The sequence below is a fragment of the Scomber scombrus genome, chromosome 2 (assembly GCF_963691925.1).
Source record: "Scomber scombrus chromosome 2, fScoSco1.1, whole genome shotgun sequence".
In the NCBI taxonomy this organism is placed as follows: Eukaryota; Metazoa; Chordata; class Actinopteri; order Scombriformes; family Scombridae; genus Scomber; species Scomber scombrus.
In genome coordinates this window covers 21,197,850-21,214,845 of record NC_084971.1, presented here as the reverse complement: position 1 = coordinate 21,214,845, position 16,996 = coordinate 21,197,850, and the positions used below count along the sequence as shown (strand labels likewise).

General features: G+C 37.6%; 1 protein-coding gene across 1 annotated transcript; it reads right to left on the bottom strand.

Moving 5' to 3' along the window:
- Nucleotides 1–273: 273 nt before the first annotated feature.
- On the bottom strand, nt 274–14,697 carry mttp (microsomal triglyceride transfer protein). The gene is made up of 18 exons (XM_062430641.1): nt 14,525–14,697; nt 12,579–12,766; nt 12,187–12,330; nt 9,519–9,626; nt 9,307–9,423; nt 9,077–9,216; nt 8,844–8,994; nt 7,949–8,106; nt 7,637–7,805; nt 6,771–6,878; nt 6,351–6,563; nt 6,040–6,251; nt 5,801–5,898; nt 5,354–5,475; nt 4,987–5,214; nt 4,271–4,395; nt 1,326–1,496; nt 274–1,182 (listed from the first exon to the last, which is right to left on the bottom strand). Exons 1-18 carry the CDS (start codon nt 14,583–14,585, stop codon nt 1,035–1,037), a joined length of 2,661 nt encoding a protein of 886 aa, XP_062286625.1. The 5' UTR covers nt 14,586–14,697; the 3' UTR covers nt 274–1,034.
- Nucleotides 14,698–16,996: the final 2,299 nt, after the last annotated feature.

The window sequence follows — 16,996 nt, the reverse complement described above, 5'->3', positions numbered from 1 at the left end:
AGCACACTTATTTTCACCTAATTATACAGCCTTCACTTGTTGTGTTCATTTAATAGTGGTGCAAATTACTGTTTAAATGTATATTTAATCACATTACCACATACTAGTAATACAGAAAACCTATTGCAGATTAGTGTTTCACATTAGGAAAACTAAGACTCTGGGCAAAATATTATTATGACAGCTTAATTTTGCCTCCAGAGGGTTGATAATATTTCACAATTATTTTAATTGATCTAAATGCTAAGTCAAGACACAAACAAGGTCAAAAGGCAAAGTGTTTCCAGTGTACGTTTATTCTCAGGCAATTAAAAATCCAAAAAAAATTGATCTCTAAATATGGAAACACAAGTTCAGGGTAGCTCCAGAGTCTTGAAACTTCCCAAACATTTTCAGACATACAGAGCAATTACAGCCAGTACAAAAAAAACTATGTTCAAGTGTTGATGGTTTCACTTTTGTAGATTTGATTTTCACTTCAAATCTTGCAAGTACAAAGTAAAAAGTAGTTTAGAAAATTACCAATATAATCATGAAAAATGGAACTGATCAATATCATTACTCTGGTACATACGTTGTTTCAACTGTGTGAACGATGATAAAGTGACATACAGTTAAAAATGCTCCTCTTAAGTAAACGCCTATTTAATTAAACAACAAAGGGATTTAGAGAGAAAAGAGCATTTATATTCATGGTAAAAGTTTAATTCATGCCCTCCAGTGTGTATTTACATCTCCACTGCAACTGTGTTGGGGGAAAATTACAGAGATACTATTCATGTTGAGTATAGCCCTTCAAACAAAACATCCAAACTGTATGGGCCCACCATAAATACATTTTCAAAGAAATCCATAAAAAGACAATGCAAGAATTCCTGATTGCAAACGAAATTAAAATGACTTAAATACTCACAGGAATGTAAACATTGCATGTGTTGCTAAAAAAAAATACATTCTCCACTTTCCTCTCTTGAGTGACAATATCCTGCCCAAATGAATGAAGACTCCCTCCTGGAAGTTCATGACGTCGAATTTTACCAGCTGGAGTCAAAAACCTTCTTACACATGTTTGAGTTCTCCTGGTGAAGAGGGAATTCAGAGCCGGGGATGAGCTGCTTCCTGCTCTTTTGCGACAAAACACTCTTCCCTGATGACAGGCTATCATACTTCTTCAGGTATTCACTGAAAGCAGAGCATAAGGAATAGGAAATTAGGTTTTTGATGAGCGTATTCGATAACACAATCCAAAAGTATCATATCTTTACTTTAAAATGTGCTTTCATTTTTTATGACCCAATAGAAATCTGTCAGAAATCCCATAGTACCTGACGGGGAAGGTAGTTTTGTCCATCTGTATGCACACCAAGAAGGGATATTCAGAGAACTGGACAGTGGTGATGAAGTCCAGTGAGGCCTCTGTTTCAAAGCTGACCTCCACACCCGTTTTCATAAAGTCCAGGTCCACAGTAACATTACCAGTGACCACTAACGCTCCCCTGTAAACCAAAACAAAGAGGAAACCAAGTGAAAATGTGCTCAACAGGCAAAAGTCAACACACCTGATTTAATCCAGGAAACTGAAAAGCATAGGAGTTTTCGTAGCCAAATATTTAAGGTGTAAACTACATAACCACAATGTCTTCAGTTTGCCTGATGTGCATGTGCAATTCCCTCTCTCACCATCAATCCTTACACTTTCAACTATCAAACAAGAGTGAGCAGCTTTCAATACTGAATACTTGTTTTAGTCAAAATATAGCTGGTTGTAGACATTTATGTTTTGACAAATGAAATATTACATCTCACACATATGTGAAAACATCACATGCAAAATGCAATTTCATATGTGAAAAACCACATACTTAGGACCTAGGAACTTATCAGTTATCATGATGTTGTGATATGTGACACAACAAGTGAATTTTGTGGTTGATATGTCAAAAAACATATGCCTATAATTCAATGTTGCATCATTTTAATCATGTTCCACATGTTATAAACATTTTTGTATGACCAATGTGGATATGAAGACTGTCCATTATTATTATTTTAAAAGTGCCTTTTTATCTATAAGGAGATGTATCAGAGCCATCAAAGGAAAAAACATGAATCTCATTCATAAAAAAAAGTGCGTAGTTACTTTGTCAAATACACAACAATTACAGGTGTGGCAGTCATTGCTGGCAATAAAATGCTTAGAAAAAACAAAAGTTAGATTCAACAGTAAACAATAAACTGTTTGCACAGTAAAAACATTTAGAACCATTGCTATGGTTACCTAATTTTAGTATACATAAGTCAGAGATTTCCTGGCTTTGTACTGGCCTTGATAGTGACTGCGTCCTTGTTTTTGACCATGTATTTATCGGTTTGGTTCTCAAGACCGGTTAAGTTCAGGAACTAACATGTGGAGCTCAACTACTGTGTAACCACTTCCCCTTATGATTCAAAGTGTGTGCCAACCAGCCGAAAATCTGATGTCTGTAACTTTGCCCGTGGAGACATGCCTTGGCAAAGATGCCAGTGTGGTTTGTTCTGCTGCTATAGATAGCCTGCCAGTCTATTATCAGAGTGGAAGAGGTACAGCTATGCTGATCCATTCACCTGCCTCTGCCATTCCCCTGCACACACAGGTCAAATTATCCATTTACGATGTTACTCTTCACAGTGGTCTAGACACAGCAAAGCAGTCAAAAAGAAAGAAAGAAAGCAGTTCTGTTTTAAAAAAATTTTCCTCGTGATATCCAACGGAAACATTAAAGGCACAGCATCCCGTGTCTTTTGCACCCCAAACTAAATCCCCATGAATTCCTGTTTTAGTCTTTTTGGAGTCACTCTTAGAGGAGCTTTACTGTGCATCAGTTTGTCACTAGTGTAAGTTTAACTATATCACATTTAGGCTGGTAATTGATATTCACAATCATATAGTGTATCACTGTAAGGGCCCCCCCTCACAATGAGCGCACTCTGTCTGAGGGGCAGTGTAAAGAGGTAGTACAAGGTAAATAAGGACACAGGGACAAATAAAGTACTACTACTACTACTACTACTACATAAGGAGCAAGGCCCCAATCACACAGAGCACTTATTAGCAACCTGTGGTGTCTTTTTGAAATAGTTTTCAATGAGATTGAAGCTTTTTGTTCACTGCATTCGCATTTATGCGCTTTGCGCTTTTGTAGGAGCACCCTGAATGCCTCAAATTGAAAAAAACTTCAAGTCTGAGAGGAAAAGCACCCAATGTCATTAGCATATTTTCCCATTGTCCATCGGACACATTGAGAGGCCTTCTATGGTGGTGATGACAACAAGAGGAGATAACATTCATGAGGACAGCTGTTGCTGGATACCTGGCTCTATATGACTTTACTGATCATAATAACCATGATCTGAACAGAAAACAAACAACAAAAAAACAGCAGGCCTGGAGTGAGTTTACTTCACAACAATGGTTAGGCTAGGGCCAGGTGATTTGGAGGTGGCCAAGCAGCAGTTTAAAAAAAGATGCAACAAGCTGCTCTTTTTTAAAGTAGTAGGCTTCAACAAAAAAGGCCACCTGCAACTTGTCTGACTGGGGCCTAAATCATGCAAAGATATTCTAGTAGAACCCCAGAATATAAATCCAGACCTGGATATGCACATGATACATCCCCTTTAAGGTTTGATATTGAGCCTGTCTTGCACAAGAAAGTTTAATTATATTTAATGTTAGAATTCTTGAAATCCTGTTTCATCATCACATGCAACAGGATATATGATCCCAGCATGATGATGTGCTCCATAATCAGCAGCTTCTGTTGTGTATGGACAGTAATGATTTAAAATAGAGAAGCCAGACAGAACTGACATCATATTCACATAAAGCTAAAAATGAGACAGGTTTAAAGCACAATACTGGAGCATGTCCAGCATGCCTGTGGAACAAATGAATCAGACGACACTTATAGACCATTTAAAGTTCACATGAATCCAACACAACATGGATCTATTTGCAGTGAGGTGACACGACTGGAACTTGTGAAACAACTTCCTTTTCTGTCACAAAGGTTGTTTTCTAAGAAGTGTCTGTCTATTTTGGAGGCCTTTGCCCTGTGAGTGGGTTACATCATGTTAATGTACAGTACAGAGAGAGATACTTTATCATTCCATGGTTGTACTTGAGGCTGTGACCCACATACAGTACGTAACACATATCATTATGTAAAATGTATCCTGCTGGCCTGCCTTGGCTAAAACACAGTTGTTTTACTGTACAGTCTCTGGACTGTACCTGTTGTTGATGCTGGTCTTGGACTCCCTGTACCACAGACTGATTTCCATGCCTCCAGAGATGTCGATGGCTAACCCTCCTTGGAACTCTGCAGTCGCCTTTAGACCAGACTGCAGCTGAATGACCTGGAAGACCGAAGGTGGGGAGGAAAGAAAATGAACAAACACACACAGTTTTTGGCATGAATAATTAAGATTCTTTTTTTTACTGAGTGTACGCTTAAAGTCAGCACGTAAAACGCATCAATAGCTGTAGTAAAAGCAACCAGATATCCTTTTATCAGCTATACAGAGCCTGTTTACGTTCACATGACTGCATTTAACAACTGTTGTTAACTATTATTAACTTGAGTCATTTAACCTTCTGTGCCTGCACACACATACTGTATGCATCTGAGAAAGTCAATAAGGCCTCGTGGTTTCACAATACCCTCTGATGTGAGTCAGTGTTTTACAAAATTACTCATATGAGCATTTTCTGGCCTATGGTTAAGATATGATTAAGTTTAGCCAACTAAATCCACATGTTTACAGTTCCATATCCTCCTTATTTTCTTTCATGGAGAATGACTAATTTGCTGCTGAACATAAATATTGTAATAACTTATCACCAATGTATTTCACTCTTGTTCATCACCGTTCTGAATGTGAACTTTAAGCCCTTAGATGAGGTTTGACCACCACATTTAGCTCAAATGTGAATGATGTATTGTTTACCTCAGAATGATCAGTCAGCAGGATCAGACCTTTCACTACATTCATGGGCTCCCCGGACATGGAGAATATTTTGGACATGAGGTCACTGTAGCCCTTGAAGAAGGTGACTGGCCTCAGTTGGACACCAAACAGCAGAGCCGACATCCCGGAAAACGACTCCAGGTCTTGCTCTCCCTCATCAGGTGTGGCTGCAATCAGTGATTCCAGACCCTGTGCCTCAATTGCCACCTGGATGACATGAAGGATAGCCAGATTAGCCTTTTAATATTTTCTGTTATTTCACTTACGCTATTTGAATATTTCAAATGATCTAAATTCCTTTTTTTCTCTCCATATTCTGTATAAATTACACTCATAAGTTTCTCACCTGAAGTCCATGTAGCATTGCTCCTTTACTAGCACCATAAATATTCATGTTGCTTCTCCTCAGGATCCCAGAGCCTGAATACAGGATGTCCAAACTGTATGTGGAGGTGACATCCATAGATTCTGTAGGAACATTGTTATTTTAGTTACTTGTTCATGAACTTAGGCTTGTTAAAAATAGTCAATTAGCATGCATGTAACTGTTGATGTTAGTGACCTTATATCTGAAAATGTGAAGGAAATAAGATTTAAAATGGGGAATTTGAAGAGCCACATGCATGCTAAAAAAAGCTGCTAAATGTCAAGGATGATTGTTGACTGGTTGTGGCAGCCACAGAAAAATGTTTTATATAGTTGTTCCACATTTTATCTCAGATTGTAAATGTTTTAACAAAATTGTGCAAAATTCTCCCTTTTTTAGACTTACAGATTGGGGTTGTTTACTTACTTGCCATTAATCCTGAGTATGCAGATGATGACCCAACTTTTGCAAAGCGGTTGTAATTGTAGGAAATCATGTCCTTCATAGCTTGTCTCAAAACTTTGCTAAAAAGAAAAGAAAAATACATTCTTAAAGAACAACTATACTCTTTCTTCTCGTTCTATGTTCTGTTGGCTCAATAGTTAATTTTAATCTGTCAATTTTATTTTTTTTAAATGTCTTGTTTCTCTTGGTCCATAACACACCTGGCAGGCATCTGGAAGCGCAAGATGTCCTGAATCTTAGACAGCATGTATTTGTTCATTTCATGGGGAAGGTTTCCGATGGACAGAAGTAGATTCTTGACCTCCATGTACGTGGGGTTGCTACTGAGGATGACGTCGGCAGCAGCAGCTCTCACATTTTTCTCATAGATCCGTCGATTCTGGTGGTAAACTCTGTTCACTGTCCGTTTTACCTGAAGAGACAGAAAAATATTTGGTTTCAATTTCCACTAATGCTCTCGAGACTGACATGCTGTTTACTTCAACATTAAGTTTTGTACATTACGGTGTACCTCAGCAGTCATGAGATTGACGTCATATCTCTGCAGGGCGGAGAGGGAGATGGTGATGTATGCTCCCACCTCTGACTCTGTGTATTTGGTAAAGATGGGAATGGCCTCAGGGAGCAGAGAGTTTTTCAGAGCCAGGAGGTACATCTGGACCTCAGATTCTACTTGTGTGCTGTAAGGACCTTCTAAAATCATCTTCTTCACCTGCAGCACTGTCTGAGAGGTAAACATACATCAGAAGATCGTCAGTCAGCTGCTGCATTCATTCAAACTTGATTTAGTTTCCCAAGTACTTCATATAAAACATACAGTTTCACATCTGTGAACTGCCAATTCTAAATGTTTCCCATCCTGAAATAATATTAGCACATGTTTTATAAAAGAAAAGGCACTATCTGTAACGTTATCTTCTTAGAGGCTTACCGGTAAGTTGCACTCTCCTCTCTGACAGAGTTTGTAGACCAGAGCTCCCATAATGATCACCACTGACTCTTTGATGTCAGTGCTGCCGATCTTTCCTTTAGAAATGCCCTGAAAAGGAAAACAGTTCTCATTACAATTTACTCAAAACATCCCCTGCGAGCATATTTAAATAAAATAGGTGTTGGTTTCACTGAGTAAAAGACTACATTTCAAGACATTTAATTTGAGATATAATTTTTGAGGAAAGAAGCAATATATAAAATACATATACTATGTATAATAGATCAATGTGTAAAGTTAGTATAACAAATAGTCTATTGATCGATCAACAGCAAATTAATCGGCAACTATTATGATAATTACCTAATCTTTCTTTTTTTTTTAAGCAACAATGTATTTATTTGTCACAGCTTTTCTGTGTCAAAATTTGGACTGTTGATCAGACAAAACAAGGTAATCTGAAGATGCCACCATAAAAACTAATAAATTATAACTAGCATTTATCAATACCATATATAGACAAACAAAATCAAGTAAATAATTGGCAGATTTATTGATAATGAATATAACCAGTTAAAGCTGCACTCCAGAATACAAAAGTGAAAAAAGTCACTTAACGTCATGATAATTTTAATAAATTATGGATTGTCAGTTCATTAGTTGAAAATAAAACAGTATTCAACAAAATGATCAAGACATTAGGTAATATTTGTGCTTGTTTAGCACAACAGGGCTGTCCTTTTTTGTGGACATAAACTGCATTTTAGTGCAAACAAAGCACACCTTTTCCTCTTGTAAACCACTAACATGTTTTAGATGACAACAGGTCTTTTGTTATTAACTTTTGACCACAACCAGGTACTGACCAGCAAAGCCTGGAGCATCCTCTCATTGGGATGTGAGGAAAATCCACATGCATAGAGAAACCTCTCCTGCAGAACAAAACTTTTGGCATCGGTGAAGTTAAGGAATTCAAGCATAGCATCCAAGGATGCAGTTGTCTGGGAGGACGTCACAGCATCCACCACCTGAGGTCTGGGAGAAGAAGTAAAGCCGAGCAATAGTGAGTAAAGCTCAATGGATCTGAACGTCCTTAATTTTCAAAGTTACGCTAATTAAATTAAATGAGTGATGGAGCCAGTAAATAAGATGTAGGAGGGAAGGAAGAATCTGCTTACAGAGATGGCTTGCTGGCACTCTTCAACACCTTGAGGATCTCGTCCTTGGACGCCTTCCTAATGCTCTGGATGAGAGCCAGGAAGCTCCGAGGAGCCGTGGCCTTGGACAGGCTAGCTGGCTCCAGCTGCTTCTGTTGATCCTGCCAATGTTCAAAAAGCTAAGAGTGGACAACACAGGGAGAGGGGATTAGAAGTCAGATGACCTTCTTCAGTCAATAATTACGGAACAAAAATAAATCTGTTTGCTAATACAGTGTTATTTAAGAGTCATTTAACGACTTGTACAATTCAACTCTGAGTTTTAAAAAGTCTGTAGGAATTGAAATGTTAGTTGAACTGACTCAATATATGTCTTAAAAGCAAGAGCAAGAGCAGTGTGCAGGAATCTTGGTGCAAGTGCATAAGAAATACTGGATGTGTAAGTCTTTTTCTTAATCTGTAATAATCAATCATAAAACTGAACCTGCATTTGGATATTGTTGTAGTTTTAGTCATCATTCCTCACAACAATATAACCAAATAAAGTGGTTTTGATCATTGGCATGACTGTGTCTCATCTGATCACTAATGCTTGTTCCCTGTCAACCTTCATTGAGGAATTGTCAGCATGTTCCCAACAGTTTCTTGGCGAGTACAATGTTATTATAACCAACAGAAACCATTGCTGGTTGTTATAAACTGAAATGATAATTTAATATGTAATTTCTTGCAGGAAGGCAGCTTTAATATCTATAAAAAATCTTATCTGTGGTGTAACTATATGTATTATTCTTGAGTTGTTTTCTACAGAAATACAGATGCCACCATGACAGCACAAACAGAAAGGTCTTTTGGTTGAACAAACATACAAATCTGATGTTGGAAAGTAGATATTTGATGTGTGAAAGTGACTCACTGATGGACAGCCTTTGCACTGGGCTTTAACCTTCTCAGCCATGATACCAACAGCAGCCATTTTGGCATCAATGGACTTGACCACCCCTGCAACATCTTTCCCAGCGGCCTCCAGCGGTCCAGCCTCTGTCCCTACCAATGTGAGAGTTTGCCTGTGAAGCAAGAAAATGTTAGTGTTTAGTGTGCACATAGATGACACAGCAACACAGATGAATTTGATCTTAAGGCATTTACCTGGATACAACTTTAGCTGCTGTGGACCTGTGGGCTTTAACAGCCAGTGAGTGAGTTTCTTCAGCCACGGCTGACCGTACGAAACCGTCTTCAAGTGTAAACACTGTAACAGAACTAGACTTCTTGCTCACACCCAAGACCTGAAATACAGATATATTGAGGTGAGATGTGTTAACGAGTCAATAACATTTGTATTTCAGCGCTGCGAATTGTTCTGGATTCTGACTAACCTGACTGTGTGTGGTGAATCCAGTCTCTGCAGTCGTACACGTCTCCAGCAGTTTGGTTCGTGTCACTTGACCCTTTACGGCTTTGTACTCGATTGTGCACCTTCCAGACACGTCATTCTGTTTCCAGACAGGAGTCAAGTGTGTTAACATTACTTACATGTGTTAAAATCTGACAAAAACAAATGCGATTGGAGATTTATCATGTCATTTACCTCTATAACCTTCCCAGTGTTGAGCTGTACTTGCAGTAAGCTGGCCAACCCTCTCTTTAGGTTCTTGATGGTTGCAGGCTCAGCCCAGTAGGAATAAAATGCTTTTACCTACAGTAAACATGTAGAAAGAGAGAAAAATGTTTACCAGAATTGCATGTTTTAAACAATGGATGGCAAGAAACTCTGACCAGCAGATAAAGCAGCCAATAGTACATGCAGCAGCTCACAATGGCTTTCATCAGGGTGTCAATTTTACTTTGCACACTTGTGTACACTAACATGTGTGCATGGTCATGACATCAGAAACTACTAACATCACATACAGAAATAAAATATATCCTTTGAAGTGCAAGTCAAAAACACAACAGAAATATTTTGGCATTAGCGCATTAGAATTAAAAATGTACTCAGGCCCCATAGCCCCCATTGCCTCTGAATAATTTACACCAACCAAGGGGAAGGGTGGATCAGTGATTTGTGATATTACACAAGTTCCTGTTAGCCTATTAAAGTAATGGAACCAAAGCTCAGGTGATTTCTAAGGAATATCATATCATATCATATCAAGAAGATTTCCAACAGGGCTCCAGTTTGGCTCAATAATGGACCCGATGTCCCGGTCATGAGTGCAGAAAGCAGCCAATTACGTCACCCTACAGTGTCTCCTATACAGTATGTAATTTATTTGTGGCGCCCAACCACAATATCAGATAGGACCACCATAAATAGACTATCCACTGCTACTCTGTGTATGTTTCCTGCCCCAGCCTGCCATTAGTATAAATAACCTCACAACACCAAGGGGGACACTGTTGATCCTGTTTCATACCCTCTAATGTCTCATTCTTCCAAACTGTACTCCAATAGATCCGCATGAATCCCAAGGAAATTTTTATTTAATACTTGTGAGGTTTTACTGTGACATGCTTTTTAAATCTGTTTCAGTTGCAGCAGGTGTACAACAGTCTGATGAATCGTGTCTGAAACCAATATGAACAACAAACCAAGCTCACTGTACTTATTCAGGACATTAAACCACTTTCTAATAAGGCACACTTTAAAAGTTGTTCATTTGTTTGTCTATTTATTTATTTGTTAGGATCCTCAGCTGCGCCCTAAAGCACAGCTAGTGTTCATGGGGTCCAACTAATATGTTTAATAAAGTCTTCACTATGTTTTATAGATCAATTTTAAGCCTTTAATAAGAACATATTTTGGGTTGCTCTGGAGTTGAGAAAGACTTTGGCTGATGATAATAAATGCTTAATATGCTGCTGGATTAGCCTTCTACTGGAAATTTGGAGTCAAATTTGACTCAGTCAAGTTCAGCAAGCTCTTCTAATATCTACTGAATACCTAATTAATTCTGCTAAATACCCTGTGATTGAATTACTGTATCTTATTCACATATTTTCTCGAGTAAATCTGTTTATTTAACATGTATTTTATGTGCTCCTTTATCTGATTGTATGTCTATAAAACACTTCATTAACTTGCTTTTGAGGATTTTATTTTATTTTATTTTATTTCATATCATTTCATTTTTATTTTATTATGTTGTAAGTTATAAGTTAAAGTCTTTACTGTGTGTCTGAGCACGTAATAAAAATCACCAAACATGCTACTGCTAGCAGTTTTCTTCAGCAGTGTTTAGCCATAAACTAGTGCCAATCTTGATATGAGATACCTTTTGGAGGCCATGATGTCAGTTAAACTGAATAGCACATAGCATAGTAACAATAAAGTGACTGTAGTAGTATGAGCCTTATCCACGGAGCACCCTACCCGCAGCTGTTTGTTGACCCTCTGAACCCACTGACCTTTGCACGCACACACATCTGTTTGGTATTTCCCCCGCCAGCATCATCACTCCAGCACAATGAAAATAAGCTCATTATTGCTCTCAAGACAACAGCAGTGCTGTCAACAGTGTGCTTGAGGTACACTACTGAGGTTTTGACATTACTTATGTAAGTCTCTCTCACATGAATGAGATTATAAATCGTCGGAAAACAAAGGAGCTGCTGCTTATGTATCTTCACTGGACTAAAAATAAAGCACTTCCATTTTTATTTTAGAGCTGAAACAACCAGTTGATTAATCCTGACAGAAAGGCAAATATTCTGGCAATCAAATAATCTTTTCTTTTTTTTCAAGAAAATGGGCCAAAAATGATCTGGTTCCAGCTTCTCAATGTTGGGATTATACTGTTTTCTTCTGTTTCTTATCATTGTAAACTGAATATATTTGGGTTATGGATTATTGGTCAGACAAAACAAGCCATTTGAAGATGTCAATTTGGGCTTATAGAAATTACGATGGGAATTTTTGACTGTTCTTTGACCATTTAAGAACCTACCAATTTAATCAAATAATCAAAAAATGAAAATAACCATTAATTGCAGCACTAGTTTACTCAGAGACCGTAATAAAAGGTGCTGATTATCCTTCAGTGACAAAATAAGGTTTAAATATACCTGATAGTATGATAACTGTCAGAACTAGTGTGGCCACTGATCAGGATTGTTTTCTTTATACACAAATTGTTATAATATAATACCAATGACCTAAACTTTTACAAAATAAACTGCTACAAATCTTGTGGTGGCTAAAAACCAGCAAGGAGTGCAGAAGAATCTGTGACAAGTGGCAGCACTGATGCTCATACCTTTCCATTTTTCAAATGCACCAAGAAAGGTTTTGTCAGAGCTGCCAGTCTAGTTTTCCCCAGGAGACTCTCAGTTGTGGAACCATGAAGGACGTTCTTCTTCTCTGATCGTTTGGAGGCATGGTCGACTCTCACATTTGAGATCTAGTAATGAGAGACAGGAGGTTGGTGAGATGTGTGCTGAAGCCAACCAATTGAAGACAAAAAGTATCATTTATTAAAGACAGAACGTTCACTAGTCATTGATCGGGGTCTGACTAGCTACATTTTACTGCCACGTACATCAAAACTGAAACATTGAACCATTCTGTCTATCTCATAGCCTATTTTTAAATTGGTTGGTTAAAGGTTTCGTAAATGCACTACATAATAACGTGATTGGACCAGCATACCGTCAGCTGTATCAGTTGGTCATCCTTGCTGCTCGGATCTCTCCAAACTAGGTGGACGTCAACGTCACTTGAGATCCTGTAGCCAGCACTGCCCTCTTTTGACCTCCTGGCCCTGTCCACCAGCACCTCAGTGGTGTAGCTGAATTTATACAGCTGGTTGTTATTCAGCCGGGGTCCCAAAGCAGCACCTGAAGAAACATAGGAAATACAGTCGGTGAACACACACAAGCAAGGAAAGTGGGAGTGAGCTATAAGAAGACTCTCAGCTAGGTTCATACTAGATACTGTATGTTGTAACAATGTCATAACACTGATGTGCTCATATGTAATGCTTTACATTAAAAAACAAAATGTTTTCCATAGCATGTAACTGCTTTTCAGGCTGACAAAAGCATTTTCCTGCCTAACTTCTGGTTTCAGTTCTTGGCAGTGCAATAGAAAATATCAGATGGCAGAGGCTTGAAACTGGAGATAGTAATCCATCACAGTGAACATTCAGTGAAAGTTATAGTATCATCACATGATAATACAGTTGTTAGAAGCAATAATTCTTTGTTTGAGCATTTAATATCCAAAATCTGTGATTTGGTTGCAGTGTATTTATAAGATGTGTTATCAGACACATCAGGGAGATCATGAAAGGGATATTGTGATTTTGGGAGCTTTTTCAGCTTCTGAGCAAAGACTCAAATCTCAGATATCACAGTTTTCCCCTAGTTAATGGGAACACTTCTTCAGAAACTTGTCAAGGTGAACTATGCTTCTGTTATCAATGACAAAATAACTTTGCCATGCAGAGATGACAAAGTGTTAACTGTGATTGATAAACTCATATCATAACACTTTAAATTCAGCTCATTTTTAATAAACCTACTATATTCTGGAAAAAGGTGGAAATGTTGAAATAAAATAATGTACAAACTCAAACATTAAACAGGTTTTTGCATTACGACAATACAAGATAGACTTAGATTAATAAAAACAAGTTATATGAACTGTAAGTAATTGATCTTTTCTAAAAAATCAGGATGTGTCTATTTAGCTTACAAAAAAAATCATCTTCGAAGAAGAACTGAACATACTGATCTTTCTTTTCTTTCATTTTTTCCACAGTGCTGAGGTGACTCAATCAGCGGCCATTTAACTGGGTGTGTTCAGCGTGAGAGAAGATAAAAAGCTCTCCTCTGCTCTATTAATGGCTTGCTTTCCGTTAGATATGACATTTGGCCCCGAGAGAAGACAGACTGACGTGTCAGTATTTGATTTCATCACCAGTAAAGTAAAAACTCTGGGTCACTGCTACGTGACTGACAACTGAATGAGATATTAAAGGAACATCAGAAGCAAAGCACCAACCTGACACCAAAATAATATTTATATATGATGATTTATATAATTATAATTTTTACTCTTTCACCTCTTATCAGTAAAATCATCAAGCAGTAATGTGTGAGGCTACTACGTTGACATTAATAGAAAATGGACACTGGGGTCTGTAATATCATTATTTCCTGCTAGGAATGATTAATTGTGTGATTTCAAAGTCACAATAAAAAAGAAGCTTGAAACCTTATGAAAGTTCAAATAAACAAATTAATCTGTAAAAGCACTTTGTCATCTATGAACAAGCATCAAGAGCCCCCTGTTAGTCATTTTGAAGACAAACATTTTGCTATGATTGGAGTTAGTAGTCTCTTCCAGTAGTTTGTTCTTCCCTAGGGGGCCCCTGTAGTTAGTAGTCCTTCTATGTTAAATATGTTGGTAAAGTGAGGGTTAAACCCTTAAGTCATTCCTGTGTCATTAAAAGAGAATATACTAGACTTCATGCTCCAAATGAACCAATTCAACCATCACTGAGTGATCTACTGAATGGCCTTGTGGCCCCCAAACATCCCAACTACATATACAGACAGTGAAAAGAAATCCACAACAACTTATCAACTTACCTTTGGCAGAAACTGAGACACAGGAGGCTGCACAAAGCAATAACACAGCAAGAGTGAACATGGTGTGTCCTCTCTCTGCAGCCAGATGGATCAAAACCGACACAAAAACTGGAGTCAGTGGCTGAAGTGGCGCTAAGGGGCCAAAAAGGAAAGGCAAAGCGAGTCCAAACGCCTCCTATTATGTTTTATCTGTGGGGAGGGCAGACTCCAAACTCCACGCTCAAGTACTAAGTACGAGATAACCTGCAAATCATTAACCTGAGGAGCACAGATTTGACAGGAAATCTGCCAGTAGGCCTATTGATAGGTGCACCAAGGTGTCCCCTTTTTTAATACAGCGGGGTTGTAACCGAGTCTGCGCGCGACCTTGTGATAGGTTAATCAATGAAATGGGATTATCGGATTGATTGAATTCATCAAGCGACAAATGTGAGGCTTGTCGGTTGAATTTTTAATTTGCACAACACGCCCTGACTAGTCAATAAACAGCTGGGGTGATGTTAATTTGGCATAAAATGCTGCAAATTAGCACATAGGCTATTTAAATGATCGCATAAGAAGATTAAGTTATATTTACCAAGCAGTGGCCCGGAGACGTCTTCATGTTAGACGGGTCATTCCGTGAAATCGGTACATTTTGCGTCCCAGAGAAATAATCTGTCATAAAATCACTATAATACCAAATACACACATAATTTAAAAACTTAACATTAGTATGTCTTCTATCATCAACACTACCTCAAATTTAAGTAAATTAAATATTACTTTCAATAGTTAAATTTGCATTTATGTTGATAAGGCAGGGATTTTCGCCTGTCCCTCACTATGAAAGTTATTTTTCAGGTCTTTTTAGTTGTTACTTGTTGTTGGAAAAATTATACAATTTTCACATTTGTATATTGTTCTAATAGTAATCTCATTGTTAAGCAAGGTTTTCAGCATGAATACATGTCATCTTTATAAAATTTTAATCATTTTATCAGTGTCCCCTGATTTCATGTCAGCCCTGTTACTGACACAAAAAAACCTCTGTAAAATAAAGGCACATTCCAACAGTGACATCATTCACAGGAAGTTACATCATTTACAGGAAGAGGATTTTCAACAGTTAAAACACAACTAAGTTTCTCTCTTCTATAATGTATAATTTTGTTGTTTTATGAGATTGTTGGGGTGGGGGACATCATACAGCGTCATTACTGTTACCAATTTGTAACATATTAATTAAAATAATAATTTGTATATCTTGATATTTACCATATCTACAAGTAAAATTCTTTCAAACTGTATGACATGTGCTCTTGTGACCTTGGACATTAGCTAGCTAGGGGCAAATTAGCTTGAAATCGTCAATCCTGTTACTGTCAAACCTGTTACTTTTCCAGAGTAACAGGAGTGACACTGATTAGGTTTCACTCTAGTCACACAGTTTAAAACGTTTATTTAGATAAATTGCTAACATTTTTAAAAGTTATCTTGTTTGTATCATTGAGCTGATGCCCATATTATGAAATGTGGGTGACATATGAGCATTTATTGCAGTCTTAGTAACATTTGTTAGTATATGCATCTAACATTTTATTGAGGTTGCTTTCTTATTATAAAGATAATGTAATATTGTTGTTTTGATTAAATTGTTTATATGTATACTTCAATACACTTTTACAGATGCTATTAGTATGCGTGACCAAACTCTGAGCCAATCTAGTGCAGTTGATTGGACTAGTACAGACATCATTGGAAAGTGGTGTATGGTCAGGTATGATGATGACATTTACCCAGGTATTGCAACAGATGACACTAACATCCAGGTCAAATGTATGCACAGTGGAGGTCCAAATGAATTCTATTGGCCTATTCATGATGATGTAATCTGGTACCTCTATGACGATGTGCTTCGCTTCATCCCAGCCCCACTACCAATCACTGGTCGCCATGTGGCGATCCAAAGCGATATATGGTTGGATCTTACAAAGTACAATGAGAGATTTCTCCATTGAATGTGCATATCACATTCATAGATTTATTTGTGAAGTAGTTCTCCTGTTCTGTTTTCAACACTTTATCTATGTTTCTTCTTAACATTAATTATAGTATGGCTACATTCTAAGTTTTAAATCTCATTTCCTATGGTGCTACCTCCCTCAGTGACAGGAAAGTATTACTTTAATGTGGTTTTGCATTCACCATGTTATTATTTACCTATTTAACTTTGATGGAGTTTTTACCTAACTCAATGTGAATTTTGTTACCTACTTCAAAGAGACTTGTGATGTGTGATAGGTCTTTATGGCCTGGTTTTAATGCCAGTTGATTTCTCTGACCAGTGTAGTGAGGATCAGTTTCAATTAAAGTAACATTCTTCTAAATCTCTTGTTAATCATGTATTTGTGTAAATGCTACACTACAGAACCTCACCCCTATCTTGTAATGTTAAAGAAAAGGAAACCAAATACCAGCTAAAAGAACTTT